General features: G+C 48.1%; 1 protein-coding gene across 1 annotated transcript; it reads left to right on the plus strand.

Annotated features, from left to right (window-relative positions):
• The first annotated feature begins 739 nt into the window (after positions 1 to 739).
• ghdc (GH3 domain containing) lies at positions 740 to 14,182 on the plus strand. The gene is made up of 9 exons (XM_088622997.1): positions 740 to 1,603; positions 2,369 to 2,565; positions 3,110 to 3,424; positions 4,259 to 4,556; positions 5,274 to 5,463; positions 6,458 to 6,529; positions 7,209 to 7,342; positions 8,404 to 8,492; positions 10,679 to 14,182. Exons 1-9 carry the CDS (start codon positions 1,312 to 1,314, stop codon positions 10,898 to 10,900), a joined length of 1,809 nt encoding a protein of 602 aa, XP_088479123.1. The 5' UTR covers positions 740 to 1,311; the 3' UTR covers positions 10,901 to 14,182.
• Positions 14,183 to 14,670: the final 488 nt, after the last annotated feature.

The following is a 14,670-nucleotide window of genomic DNA, read 5'->3' on the forward strand; positions in this document are numbered from 1 at the left end:
CTCAGCACTCCTGAGTACACTGCCATTCCTGCTGAGTGACCCCGTGAAGCAGATGGAGTAATTACTCCTGCTGTGGGTCCCAACTATCCGACATTCTCTGAGAAATGGTGTCATTCAGGCTTCGGACAACACCCAGCATGTGAACATTATTGACATGAATGCATTAAGAAAGATTTTGGCATCTCTTTTCAGAGGGTAAATGTCATTTTCAAATCCCTTCTCACTATTGTTTTTTATCAGCTCTTACATACAGTAGTGTGCATTGTGTCCTGCATCATATTTTGCATAGCTGGGGATAATACAGTACGTATTTGCCAATGTTAATAATATTTTGAGTAATTGGTGTATACACAGATGAGCAATGTTTGGCAGTATTTAATAAAATCGATGCCCTGTGCCATTCTGTATCATTCTACGAAAATTAAAGTAACAAGACTCAAAATAGCACACTTCGCAGATTGCGTTTTTCTGAACTCCGCAATTCTGTTTTGCACGTGTAATAGTACAACTGAAATTGTACATCTTAATTACTGAAATACACAGCATGGTAAGTTAGTGAGTCTGCATTTTAAGTAAACGAAAGCCTTCAAATGGTTTGTTAAGAGTTAATAACTTCCCGAAAAGGCTAGATTCAGGTGTCCCGCTGAGCTCCGTATAGGACGGGCTGCGCACTCGAAACCAGCCGCCAGCGTCTCTCGGTTCTCAACGGGGGCGGTTTCGAAATGACATCACGGCAAGTTTGGGGAGGTGAAAGGTCACCGGCAGCTGTAACAGGAAGGAAAGGAGAAGGCAAAGAGAAAACTGAAACCGCTGGATTGAGGAGCAGCGGTGCACCGTCCTCCGGGCTTGTCGCAGCTGGCGACAGGAACACCTTGACGAGGTGTCCCTGCAGCTGGACCTGCTGTCGTGCACAACACCGAAAGAGCGAGCAGCCCCCTGTCTGTTCTTGTTATTGCTAGAGATAAGCCTGTCTTGTCAGTTTATCGGGCTGGAGTTCTAAGTGTTGACAGCTCCGTGGAGATGCGTTGTCGAAAAAACTAGTAGTTTTCATCCACAATCCTGTTTTCTAAAGTGAGAAATGTCGATGTACTTATTTCCCGGTTTTAAGTACTTTTTATATTCGTTTTCTCGTTTGACTGCGAGTCGGACACCATTGTTCGTCTCCTAAGACCTGCAGCTGTCCTGTTTCCGTTGAAGTCAAACTTTTTTGCTAATGGCCGGCACGAAGCTTGAACTGACGATCTGCCGATAAACACAAAGGCGTGATTCGCAGCTACGCAAACACCGTGCTGTAGTACGGGACCCCTCTCCATGTGGGCTGCTTGGCTGGGTCCGGCTCTTCTGGTGGTCGTGGTGTCGGCCATGGCGCTGCTCTGGAGAGACATAGCCTGGAGAGCCAAGGGTCAGCGGAGGTCGCTGGGCAGCCTGCTCAACCACTACCTGGCCGTGCGGGTGCTGGGCTGGCTGGGCCGGAGGCAGCGCCGGCGCCTGGAGTCCGATACCAGGGCTGTGCAGCGGGTCCAGGAGGAGACCTTGCTGGGGCGCCTGCGGAAGAACGCGGAGACCTCCTACGGGCGCCTGCACGGTTTCGGCTCGATTCAAGGTACCGTCGGCACGTTTTGACATCAGCCAGACAAGGGCTTTGCAGCATTTTCAGCTCTACCTCGGTCTTCGCTTCGCTTATCCAGTTCGGTTACTTGGAACTCTTTGCATACTTGCTTATTTGACCTTGCAAAGTGCCCTAGAAAAACGACATATATGCTGGTAACTTTTCTGACGCCTAAGTAATCTGTATCACCATCGTTTTTTTATGGCGAGATTCACACACTTTCTCTAACTTTTAAAAGAGACCTAAGAAAATCCCATATTGTTAATGGCAATCTAAGATAAGATCACTTGATTGGCCATATACAATTTCTTGCATTAGGAATTTGTTTTTTCACATACCCCCGCTTGCTCTCCAGGAGACACACAGAGAGAGAAGCTTGGGGTCAGAGCACAGGGTCAGCCATTTATACAGCACCCCTGGAGCAGCTGGGGTGAAGGGCCTTGCTCAGGGGCCCAACAGAGTGGGATTCCGCTGCTGGCCATAGGATTTGAACCGGCAGCCTTCCAGCCACAGGCGTAGATCCTTAGCCACAGAGATAGATATATATATATACAGTATATGGCCAATAAAGTGATCTCTCTCTAATATATTAGGTGATATTGTTTACGAAGTAATATCACATTTAAACCCAGCGTCATCTCATTTAAATTCAATCTCATCTGGCTTAAACCCAGTAATTGTTTTTGTCGTTCTCCGCGGCGCTAATAGGCTTGCGCAGAACCGGTAACATCCCAAGCAATTTGATCCCTGTGGTTTCAGACGGCGAAGAGTTTCGCGCGCGCCACCCGCTGACGGGCTACGAGGACTACAGGGAGCTGGTGGAGCGTGTGGCGGGCGGGGAGGTGGGGGCGCTGACGGCGGAGAGGCCCAGCGTCCTGGCCCTGACCTCCGGGACCTCCGGCTCCTGCCGCATGCTGCTGAGCACCAGGGACACCAGCACTGAGTTCTTCCTGCAGGTGGGCACCGAGCCCCCCGGGGCTGCTGTGGGTTCGAGCTGCTCCTGCAGGGAAGGCAGGGAGATCCGGACACCCTCCGAGTGCGGCTGTCTTTTAGCATGAAAGAGGAGAAAACCTCCAAGCAGACCATCAAGACAGGGGAGGGGAGACACAAACGATTTAAGACGCGCAATTCAAAATGCAGACTAGCTGGGCAAAAGACGAAGCATACCGAGGCAACAGCCAGGGGGTAGAATCAGGCAGGAGGGGTAGGACAAAATCCATCTGAAGTCCAGGCGCGCAGTCCAAAACTGTGTTGGAGACTTTTTTCTGGTGTTGAATTCTGTTTGCTGGAAAAGGCAGGTTTAGCCTCGAATTCAAGGAAAGAGGTGTTTTCAGAGAGATAGGAACGTTTGAGAACGGCTCCAGACAGGGCAATGAGAGGGGGCCCATTCGGGGCGTGTAGCTCATTAGGTGGGATTTGTGCAGGTTTTCGGTGTTTTCTTCTGCTCCAGTCAAGAGGTGCAGGATTGGGACTTGTTGCTGTGTCTGATGTCTTGGGCAGGGCGTGGCGGTGTGCCTGGATGCCATGCAGAGGGCCCATCCGGGCACCCAGAGCCTGCAGAGGACAGCCAAGTTTTTCTACAACCCAACCTGGCGCCAGTCGGAAGCGGGCATCCCCATCGGCCCCAACTCCTCCACCCCGAGGAGCTCTCGCCAGCTTCTCAGCCTCTACACCACCCCCGCGCCAGCCTTCGAGGTGCCCACCGAGCCAGAGGCTCTCTACCTGCACCTCCTCTTTGCTGTCAAGGACCCCTCGCTGGGCACCCTGGAGTCCAACTTCGCCTCCACCATCTACTACGCCTTCTGCGCCCTGCAGGTACAGTGGTGCCCCAGCGGCCCTCGGGCCCCCTCTCTGCTTCTCACTCCCCCTCGGTCACGGGATGAATTGCTTAGTTCTTTTTAAGAGGCTAACGTCATGCAGAGGGTGAGTGCTTTGAAGTCTGGAGACTGTTGAGGGATTTAGATCCTGGCTGAAAAAGGTTCCAAAATGCAGCTTCCTTCGAGAGAGGGGTGATGTCAAGAGCCTGCGCTCCAGAGTGCTGGTACTCTCCTGGGTTTTGCTGATATTTCATCTCTTTTTGATTATATATACGGTTTTAGTACATCGGTGTATGTTTCTGCTTTGATATTTCTTCGCCAGACTTCCTGATAATTACAGCAAAGGCAAAACAGCAGGAGCAGATAAACAGCTCGCTCTTAATTACCTGCATAACACCCAACCAACTCATTGGGGACATATACCATACTCGTACTATAGTATACCCTAGTGAACGCTCCTCGGGCACACTGCTTGTGATAGCCCGGTGTGAAAAGTGTAGTGAAGCCACAGAAACTGTGGATTAAATCCCAGTAAAACCATGGTTCACCAGCAATACCAACAACTAGGAATGAGCCCTATAGAAAGGTTTAGAGAGTGTTTTAGTCTCGGTACGTTTTTCTTCTCCTGGCCAGAGGACGAGGAGGCTGGGACCCCCTTCCAGAGTGAGGAGTGACCAGGGGGCAGCTGCAGAGGGATTGTGTGCAGTGTTTATTATCGTCAAGTGAGGAACTGAGGTCAGGATTGATTACTGATTAGGACAGCTGAGGCCAATTAAGCCTGGCTGTTGTCATCCGTCCCGAGCTGTGGCGATGAGGTCTCCGGTCTCTGCAGGAGCGCTGGCGAGAGCTGGCCGAGGACGTGGAGCTGGGCCGGGTCCGGCCCGAGCTGGCCGTCCCGCAGGAGGTCCGGCGCGACCTGGACTCGCGGCTCCGGCCCGACCCGGCCAGGGCCGCCCAGCTGCGGGCCCAGTGCGAGACAGGCTTCCAGGGCATCGCGCGCCGGCTGTGGCCCCGACTCAACCTGGTGCTGACCGTGGACTCGGGCTCCAACCACGTCTACGGCGAGCTCCTGAGACGACACTACTGCCAGGGAGTGCCCTTCTACTCTCCCTTCTATGCCGCCACAGAAGGTTCGAACCCTGGGCTTCTTGCTGCTTGCTTAGCTCTACACTTTATTTCTGCAACCCTGCATCTTGTGCTCCAGGAGACGGACATATTTGTCCTCGTGCTGAACGGAACGTAGTTCTGCTCATCCGCTGCGATGCTGAAGCGGCCCAGCTGTGACTGACTGTCGGATATCCACAGCTGTCTTTCCTCTCTTTAGAAAGTAAACTTCATCGCAGCAAGGTGTACGTTTCTTTCAAAGAGTACAAATCTCAGTCACAATTCTAAAAAGAAACGATCTCAAAGGAGTGACTATCTGTTATTGATCATTCAGTTCGTTTTGCAGGTGGTCGTTAAGGCTGGAGTCGCCCTGACGATATCCACAGGTCTTTCGCTTGCTTGTGCAGGTTGTCAGACAGTCTGCGGTGTCTGATTACCCCACAGCTCCAGGCTGTAGCAGCCTGGGGTATCCTGTAGTGCAAGATGGGCATGCTGGGGGGCTAAGGATGTACCCCACCTCCCGCAAACCCACAGGTGTCCTTAATCAATTTAGTGTAGCTCGTAGGTGGAGACGTCTCCAGATCTCAGAAAGCGGATCATTTGCGTTCTAGAATCCCAGTGGCCCCCCTTCTCCTTCTCGTCTCCGAGGGCCGTGTGCAGGATGTGGGGTACGGGGGTGCTCGCTTGGGCTCTGAAGGAATAATTGGTCTCTGTCCCCCCCCTGCGCCCGGTGCCGGTTCAAGGCCTGATCGGAATAAACCTGTGGCCCGAGAGGGAGCGGCGCCAGTACCTCCTGTGTCCGCGGTCCATGTTCTGTGAGTTCATCCCCGAGGAGAGCCTGGAGGAGAGGCAGCCCGGCACTCTGCTGCTGCACCAGGTGCAGGAGGGGCAGCAGTATGAGCTGGTCGTCACCAATGCGGCCGGGCTGTACAGGTAGGCACAGTCACCTGTCCTGTATGTGCTGCCTTTCAGAAGTGTCCTACATCACAAACGCAAAAGAAAACCAACACAACCCTATAATTTCAGAACCAATAAAATAATAACAAATTGTTTTAAAAGCTGTAAAGTTAAAAGAATGGGGAAAAAAAACAGAATAAATACTGGCAGTCCTAAAGTCTTAACCCAGTTATATTAAAATACAGAACCGATGTACAGCAAGACTCTGATGGTCTTAGGAAGAGAGTTCTGCAGCTTTTTGGTTATTGCAGCAAGGGGTCCTGATCTGAGGACATGGAAAAGTCTCTCGTTTCTGGCAGGAGTGCGTGCTCTGAGCTTGAACACCGGGCATTGCTCGTTAATTCACGAACCGGGCAGCTGATGGCAATGCCCGCTAGTGACTTCCTGTTGCGGCCGTGTGTGCAGATGGCATTGATACAGGCAGACCTGTCAGTGTACTTATAGAATGACTTCACAAGGACATCTCAGTTTGCATTTAATGTATGTTATCTACTGAATAAAATATACTTTTCTGATAAAAAGGAAAGCCTTTTTTTAAATTTCACTCCCCTAAGTTGCCACTGACTTTCTTTAGAGATTACATCCTGTCGTTCGGGGTTGTCATTACCACATGTGACCGCTAGGTGTCCGCAGAACCTTAACATAAAAATGATTTTTTTTTGTCGCTGGCTTCAAAATCAGACTTTGATATCTGAGTGGGGAGCTTTGTCAGCATCTCTTGTCTGAAAAAGGACCATTAGACCTCTGCTGCTAATTAGTAAAAGTAAAAAAGACTCAGCTGCTGAAACAGTTTATTTTTCTGAAACAGTTTACTTTTCAGCATTGAATATTTGATGTTTCGGATTTTCATTTTAAATTTGAAATCTTTTTTTTTTTTTTTGCTGCTGTGTGTGTTTGTGTGCCATATTAAACAGCCGAACCGAAATCAGGGTGTAAAAAACGGAAACACTTTTGTTTTGCACTCTCCCAGGTATCGTCTTGGGGACGTGGTGAGAGTGGTCGGATTCCACAATCAGTGTCCAGTGGTAGAATTCCAGTACAGGTGCGTTGCTCTCCATTCCTCTTTATTTTACCCTTCAAGTAGTCAAATTGTCCATCTTTTATTTCAAAATGGGAAATTTAAATAAAACCTTTTGAACAGATGCTTAATTAAAATTAAATTTCATATTTTTTTCCTTAATTTTTAATTAAGAATTGCCATTGATTGGCATTGTTGGTATGTTACCCCTCTAGTCTGGAGTCTTTCAATTAAACACCCACTCGGTGTGGCCACCCAGGCAGCTATTGCTGAACCAGCATTATTTTAAAACACGTTACCTTGTACATGGGTTTTTATATTTATCTGTGTATCCTGTGTGCTGTTGTTCTGTTATTTGTAACGAATTGTGAGAGATCTAAAGGAGCTATATAAACTTAGTATTCTTATTATGAGTAAAAAGAGTGGCAGCATGTAATAAAAACTGAAAAATCACAGTTTGAAAGTGTGCCCTGTCGTCTGGATTCCCATGAAAACGAGATCAGGTTTCCGAAGTCAACAGGATGTCTTTGTGGGAAGGCTATGAGTCACTGCTTGCAAAGTCCAATACAAATCACTCTTCAATGGCTTCATGCATCTCCACCGTCAGGGCGCTGGGGGTGTTACTGGGGTAACGTGGGGATTCGGAAGGGAAAGATGTTGGTGGGAGACTGCAGCGTGTGTTGCCTGTTTGTCCTCTGCGCAGACGCGGACAGATGTTGAGTGTGAGGGGGGAGAAGGTGTCCGAGGAGCTGTTTTACGGCGCCCTGCAGCGCGCGGTCAGTCTCTGGCCAGGAGCCGAGCTCGTCGACTACTGCTGTGCGGAGAGCGGCATTCTGGGTAAGCCGGCCCCAGCCTGTTGTCCATGTCCGGGTGTGGTGGAGGAGCTCGTTGTGACGTGGGTGTGTAGCCCAGGTCATTCTGCAGTTTTTGCCTTCCACAGCCTGATTCTGTCTGCTGCTCTGCATCCCTGACGTACTTTAGAGGGCCCGTAGAGCTGTGCTGTAATTGATGTAGTTTCTGAAGGGCAGTAATCAATGCACACCAGCTGCCAGAGTACACAGTGCTCTCCTGTGAGAAACAACAGGGCAATTTTAAATGTCTTTACTGTTTTCTTAGTGTTGTCTCAAACGTGTTCTTGCATGTGAATAGGGTTGCCAGATTCCATAGCGTCTTTAGAGCCGATGGATTGCCATTGTAATATTTGAAGAGTTCATATACTCCTGTCAATATAAAATTACATGCGTTATCGTGACAAGTAAGTAAAGATGTTTCATGTAAAAATGATTAAACAGTAGGGTGGCACAGTAGAGCAGTGGTTAGCATTGTCATGTGCAGTGCTGGGGCCCTGGGTTCACGTCCTGGGGTGCTGTCTGTGTGGAGTTTGCATGTTCTCCCCATGTTGGCATGGTTTTCCTCTGGGTGGTCTGGTTTCCTCCCGCAGTCCAAAGACATGCTACTAGGTTAACTTGCTTCTGGGAAAACTGTCTGTGATTGTGTGCGTATCTGTGTCTCTTTGTCCCCTGTGACTGTGACTGGATGAGCACTTTAAATTGGTTTATTTCATTCATTGGTTCGTTCCAGTGGTGGAAGAACTGACTCCACCTGCTGGGAGACAGGTTGTCGCAGTGCTGTATGTCACACAGCTTTTGGAGGGGTGGGATACAGATTTAACCAGGCATCGATATGCCTGTGAGCTTCACTGTTTTCCCACAGTCGTCGGCCACCCCTGTGGTTTGGTACATCGGAAACCAAAAAATAAGTTACATGCTAAATGATGTTTCAGAACTGTGTCTTGACTCCAGAAAGGTCAGGTTAGCTGTTAGCTGGAGGCAGTTTCAGGGGGTTCTGTAAGGATCCATTCCGCACTATGGTGAAGGTGTTTCTGTTCCTTGTTGTAGGACATTTCTCCGGAGGCTCGGATCCCCACTACCAGGTGTTCCTGGAGCTAAGAGGGGTGAGGAATCTGTCTGAGGAGCAGCGCTACAAGGTGAGTGAGACACAGCCATGTGGAGCCTGATGAGCCTTGTTATTGTACCCTGAGTAATAGTAAATGGTAGAAAATAATGAAAGAGGTAGTTATATAGTAATACAGTTTTCATTCTGAATGCTCTCCAATAAACTCAGAGTGCTCTACAATAACATGATCAATTCAAAAAAGGAGCAAAAATTTAAAAGTGAAAGAAATTAAAAGTACATCCTGTCTGTGGGATCGGCCTCCGTCCTGGCTCGGTCACATTCCATAACACGCCGCCCTTCAGAGGAAAACAGCCCCATCGTCTTTTTTTCTTCCTTGATGCTTCCCTGTCCACAGAGTGTGAACAAGTAAAGTGGACGAACCTGACAGCCGGTTAATCGGAAGTGAAGCGATCTGGTGGTCAACGGTCTCCGTTTGAAAGCCCTGCCCCTGGGTGTAAAACATATCGACAGTGCAGCTGTAACATGGGGTAATAGAAAGTGTGGGAAAAAGACACTGAATATCTCTAGGGCGCCATGGTGAGGCAGTGATCGGCATGGCTGCCTTGCAGAGCTGGATTCCTGGCGTCAACTCCTGGAGTGCTGTCTGTGTGGAGTTTGCATGTTCTCCCTGCGTTTGCATGGGTTTCGTCCCACAGTCCACAGTTTTTACTTCTCTCAGAAGCTCTGCTGTGACCCCAGCGGTATGGTCTTTTTTTCCTACCCTTCCACAGCCGCGTGGGAATGCGGCGCCTGCGTTGGCGGCTGCAGCCGAGCCGAAATCCGGTGATCAGTGAGAGAGCCGTGCCAGAGCTGGGGCGCCTTTTCTTTCCCAGCTCCCCCGAGCGCATCTACAATTCCATTTCCCCAAGCGTTGGAACAGCTTCCCTGCTCCTTAGGGCTTATTATTTCTTTTTCTTTTCCTTTCAGCTCACTGAACGCATATTTGTTTAGTTTCCTCTGCTCACTGAAACTCGCCTCCTGCACGTCTCTGGTTATCCCAGAAAGACATCGCCGCATTTTTACAGAGAGCGGGTACCGCGTGAATGCAAGGGGCTCTGAAAATCGTCCAGTCTGGGCATCCAGACGTGGGGCACGTCGGAGCCTGGCATGGTGGGAGAGAGCGAGCTCCCTGCTGCCATGGGATGGGCCAGAAAGGAGGAAACAGAAGACGGTTTCACTCTGGTTCACTTCCTGTCACAGGATGCCACACGAGCAGAGATCGAAAAAAGCAGACTCGGAGAACCTTGATTTCGAGATACCGAGAGACGCTTTATCAGGGGTCACAGAGATATTTCCCTTCTGGCAAACCCTGATCAGTGTCAACATCAAGCGAGCGGAGGTGTTTACGAAGAGCTATTGGTGTGCGTCTCCATTAACTGTGGTGTGGCTGTGGTTCATCAAGGGTTACTGATGGGTCAAGTCAGTTTTTATCCAACGATTTGCTTTCATGTTGAGGTGTGCTCTCCCTCCTTGTTTTGCAGCTCAAACCCCTCCCTGCTTTTATTTATCAAAGTTAAGTTTTTTTTTAATACAAGTCTGTTTTAACGGTAAGAAAATATTTATAAAAAAGGATCTTTTGAGAGCCATCCTTGTGACTGCTCTCCTAAGTGCAGACGGCAAGAGCCCCCAACTACTTCAGCAGGAGTCTTCCCGAAGGCGTGAAGCCTCCAGCCAGAAGACAACAGCGGTTGGCAGGCTCAGAAAGCCTTTTTTTAAGGCAAAGTTTCCCCAAAAAGAAGTCAGTCCAGCTTTCCTGAGCCAAGCTGTCGCCTTCTGCTGTGCGTGAGCCGCTGAAGCATTCAGTTTGCGAAGACTGTGGCATGCTCTTAAAACGTTTCCAATCTGGGCTTCCAAGCCTTTGTTTAGTTCAGCAGGCCGGATGCAGAAATAAACACTTCAAGGAAAAAGGGTGTTACAGTATGTGTGCCAAAGATTTTTATGAGTGTGAGTCAAGACTTTTTCCCCTTTTTTGCTTTGTTTAGAGTTCTTAAGCTGTCCAGCGGTCTGTATGGTTGAGGCCTGACTTTCACATCTTGGTTCTCTCCACTGCTTATTTTAGGCTACAGAGAGGCAGGCAGACAGGAGAGAGGCTTTTAAAAACCGCCACTTGTCTGAATTATTTCTGAGGATGCATTATGCATGGGGGGGTGGGGAGAGAAAACCAGCATCTTGCGGCGTGCTCTCCCCGTAACAGCCCTGTCTCTGTCTCGTCCCCAGCTGGATCACTGTCTCCAGGAAGACTCCGCCATCTATAAATCATTCAGGTTCAAAGGCAGCATCGGGCCAATGAGGGTGCAGCTGGTGAGGGGCGGGGCTTTCCAGGAGCTGCGGAGTCACATGCTAGCGTCCTCGCAGGCCTGCCCCAACACATTCAAAATGCACCGCGTCCTGCGCAGGAAGGAGTTCGTGCAGTTCATCCAGGGAAGGATCATCTCCTGATTGGACAGGCGGTGGGCCCAAACTCCCCTGCTTGGCCCGAGCTCCTCTTGTCAGCGAACTCGACTTGGCGTTTGTTGTCCCTGCAGCACGGAGAGAGCAAGCCTTTCCTTTTTCATAATGATCAGACTTTGTGCCACTGAAGGTGTCATCTAATGCCTTTTTTTATTGATCAGTCACCTTTTATCCTGGATTTGTAAGGTGATGCAGTCACTCATTAAAAAAAAACAACCCAGAGGATCTGGTTAAATTCCGGTTATTTTTGTATAGGGCCTTTCACAACAAGGTTGCCCACAGGCACTGAACAAGGCTGTGTGACAATACTTGACGTTGCAACACAGAAAGAGAAAAAGCCAGAAGACAACGGAGGAGAGGAACCAAAAACTCCTCTTTAAGGAGAAAGAAAACCTCTGGGGGTCCAAGGTCAACTGGCTGCCCAACCCCTCTGGGCATGCTCACATTATACACTTCTAAAAACAAGCACTACGTGTGGAGTATTAAGCCTTTCATCATGTGCTTCTGTGTGCCAGTACTCCATGCAGATCTCTGTAGACCAGTAAATCAAGCCCCTTTACCACAGTGGCCTGTCTGCTGTCGTCTTCCCATGAGATAGCTAGTATAAGATTGGTATTGACAATTGCTTAATTGGTTATGTTTTTGCTTTTAAATTCTTTAAGTCCTCCATTTCTTCAATGTTATAATTCCTTCCTTCATTCCAGAGCCCAGAGCCCGGAGCCTGTGTCTGCGGTTGTCTTGAGCCGTACAGTCGGTTGTCACGCAGGCTGAAGGGGAACTGATAGCCGTGCCACAGAGATGGGTAGTGTGGCCAGCAGTGTTTTCAGGAAGGGGAGAGAACAAGTTTGAGAGTCGTCTTCTAGCATAACGGTTGTCAACACCACAGTGAACTGAAGGTTCTGGTCCAGTCGGGCTTCTCCCACACATCTGGACAGTGTGGGGCCCTGGTCACCCAATGCTCTGTCTTCTACAGCTGTCCTCTGGAACCCGTTAAATAACCAAAGATGAAAAAGGCCTGGATCAACCACAATCCAGCGTTAAATGCCGTGGTGGTTTAAAAGTTTTCTTGATGGATCAGTGTTTCGTTTGTTGAACAAGTTTTAACCGGCTGCTCTTTGTGCAATGTTAATGAACAGTCTGGTCTCTCTCTTGGAAAAGAATTTGAGCTCCTGGGTTTACTGGACCTGTTTCAGTGTGCAGTGCCTGGGATTTACAGTGCTGATTAACCAGTGCAAGTCAGATAATAACCCCAGTCACGTCCTGTTTGGGTATTTTTGGAAGCGTACCGCAGTGTACGCTGACTCATAACGTAACTTGTTCTGTTGACGAGAAGCACTTTGCTGCTGAAGTCACCAACAGAAAGCACTGGGTGTTTTCTACAAGGGCACCTCTGAACTCGGGTGACCTGGGTGTCAAGTGTAAGTGTTTTTACACAGGCAGCTTCCTTCCTGCCAAGTTTGCAGATTCCGTTGTGTTTTGAAGGTGTTGTTGGAGATTTACTGCCTTTATCTCCTTCAGTCCTGCTGCAGAGCACAGAGAACGCAGCCGGGTCATGAGCCTGTGTTGGAACCACAATCACGAGGGGAACTAGCAAAACCAGTGACTCTTCATCATTTCCACTTCTAATCATTACTCATCCTCTTAATTACCAGCTCCTCACCTATACCCTCTGCCGGTGTGGAGTGGTGAGCATCATTAGTTGCTAATGGTGACATTAGTTTAAAATGAGTTGTTCACACCCGAGGACTAAACTGTAATATCAAGTATACTGTATTTCTGTGCATTTCTGCTGCTTATGTTTTCTAACTCTACAAATTCAAAATAAATGTCCCCAGGTACATGCAGTACCTGACTAAGATTCGGCAGGTGACTTTGTAAGCACAATCTGCAAATGTATTTACTATGCATGCCCATCTCAAAATTCTTTTTAACTTTTCTCCAGAAAATAACAAAATAGCTGGACATTGTTTAAATAATTGCTTTCATTAAAACCCCGAATACTTCAGCCATTCATTTGTAAACGAGGAGAATTTGAAAAGATACGCCTGCAGCGTTAGGGAAAAAAAACCCCATTAGAACTGAATGCAAAGTATGGAATGAATGTCCGCTGGGGGACGGCTGGGGGATCGCCCCTGCTGCAGTCGGTCCTGTTCTTAGCTAACCTTTCATGATGAGATCTGTTTGGCGACAGCACAGAGATTGGCTGTCTGCAAGACCGCTCCTGCCAAAATCACCCGGTTACAAGTTCTGGTGTTCAAGAGAGACGATCGCACATGGGGACAAAGCGTGAAAGCGCAAGAATTGGCAAGTCCTACGGATTTTTATGTCGGCTTTTTGCGCTTTGAAATGCAGTGAAATGTTGTTTAACATAAATGCTAAACAGAATATTGCAAGTGCCTCGGGGAGAGTCTTCAACAGCACATACCGAGAGCATTACATAACTTTAACTGCCGTGAGCCAGCGAGCAAGGTGCCTTATCAACCCCGTCTGAGCGCTCTTCATGTGCCCCACGTTTTCACATTCAACGTTTCTGGAGTTCAGAGCCTCTGATGTGTGAGACAGGCGGCGAGCTGTGAAAACATTCCCGTCGTCTTCGCGAAGAGACGCCGGACTGCGACAGCGGGTTTTTTCTCCCCGCTCACTTGACTACCCCGCTTCAAATGTTAAACGAGAGAAGATGAACGTCGTGGCGTTGCCTTCTGTATAAAAACATAACGGCCTCAAAATATTTCATTTCGGCCTGTGCAGCGCTTTTCGTCCTCAAGGACGCCAAAACGCTTCTCCTATAGAAGGGGATCCAATTTATCACTTCACACACCTGGGTAGCGCCCAGCAGCAATTACACCCTAACAACACCACTCAGGCAGTGGAGACAAGTTCCAAAATGAACAGCAGTGCTCCTCTAATTTTCTCTTTTTTCCCCACCAGCGTCAAATGCTGATTGTGTTTATATCGCATACCTACAGAAACCTTTAAAGCACCTGGGCGAAATGAGGTAGTCACCGCTAGAGGGCACTGTTGATAGCTTTCTAGGAACACCCTGATTTTTGACTGACATCAAAGTATTAATTTCCTGACTATAAGATTGTTTCTGATGTTTATCCCTTTTTTTTTAACTGTCTGTTGTCCACAGTTTAAAAATGTAAAAATAAGCATGGTAAATTAGAAAAGCTTCGAGTTTGAGCGTTGCCGGCATTCACTATGTAAATTCCCCTCGGGACAATACCGAGCTCAGAACATGTAAATAATTAATAAACAGTCGAGAAAGAACTACCAGTACTTATTTTTTTTCTGCTTAACAACAGTGTGGGCGATGTTATGTAAAAATCTGTTGCCCACGTTGTGATCATGTATTACAAAGAGGATACTATCTATTTTTCAAACAATATGCATAGATTAGGTCACAACCCTCGCTCTGACAAGCGGGCCAAGAGTGCCTGTGTGCTTAGATTAGCTTGGTAAAATCATATTATTCGACGTCTTTAAACAGCAATTTACTCCATAAACCATGTTTTTCAGTTTTATTTAGAATTAACGGAGTACAGTTCTTTCCTGGTTTAGATTAACTGAAGAGTTCATTTCTGAGCCTATGCAGATATGCAAATACAGTCATTTACCTATATTTATGTATTCCTTTTAATATTTCCTGTGTGCATTAAAGAGTAAGGCAGCTGGATTTTTAAATACCGTACTCCATATAAAAATACCAACAATAAGTTTGGGGGAAACCTAAAGGGTGAAGTGTAAATATTGTTTTT

This window comes from Lepisosteus platostomus, chromosome 28 (assembly GCF_059453375.1).
Source record: "Lepisosteus platostomus isolate fLepPlt1 chromosome 28, fLepPlt1.hap1, whole genome shotgun sequence".
NCBI classification, from domain to species: Eukaryota; Metazoa; Chordata; class Actinopteri; order Semionotiformes; family Lepisosteidae; genus Lepisosteus; species Lepisosteus platostomus.

Excerpts from the sequence above, each read along its gene's own strand:
- ghdc (XM_088622997.1), top strand. The coding sequence starts at position 1,312 with ATGTGGGCTGCTTGGCTGGGTCCGGCTCTTCTGGTGGTCGTGGTGTCG. Across the intron at positions 4,557-5,273 it reads CTTCTATGCCGCCACAGAAG|GCCTGATCGGAATAAACCTG; the intron begins GTTCGAACCCTG and ends TGCCGGTTCAAG. Across the intron at positions 8,493-10,678 it reads CTGAGGAGCAGCGCTACAAG|CTGGATCACTGTCTCCAGGA; the intron begins GTGAGTGAGACA and ends TCTCGTCCCCAG.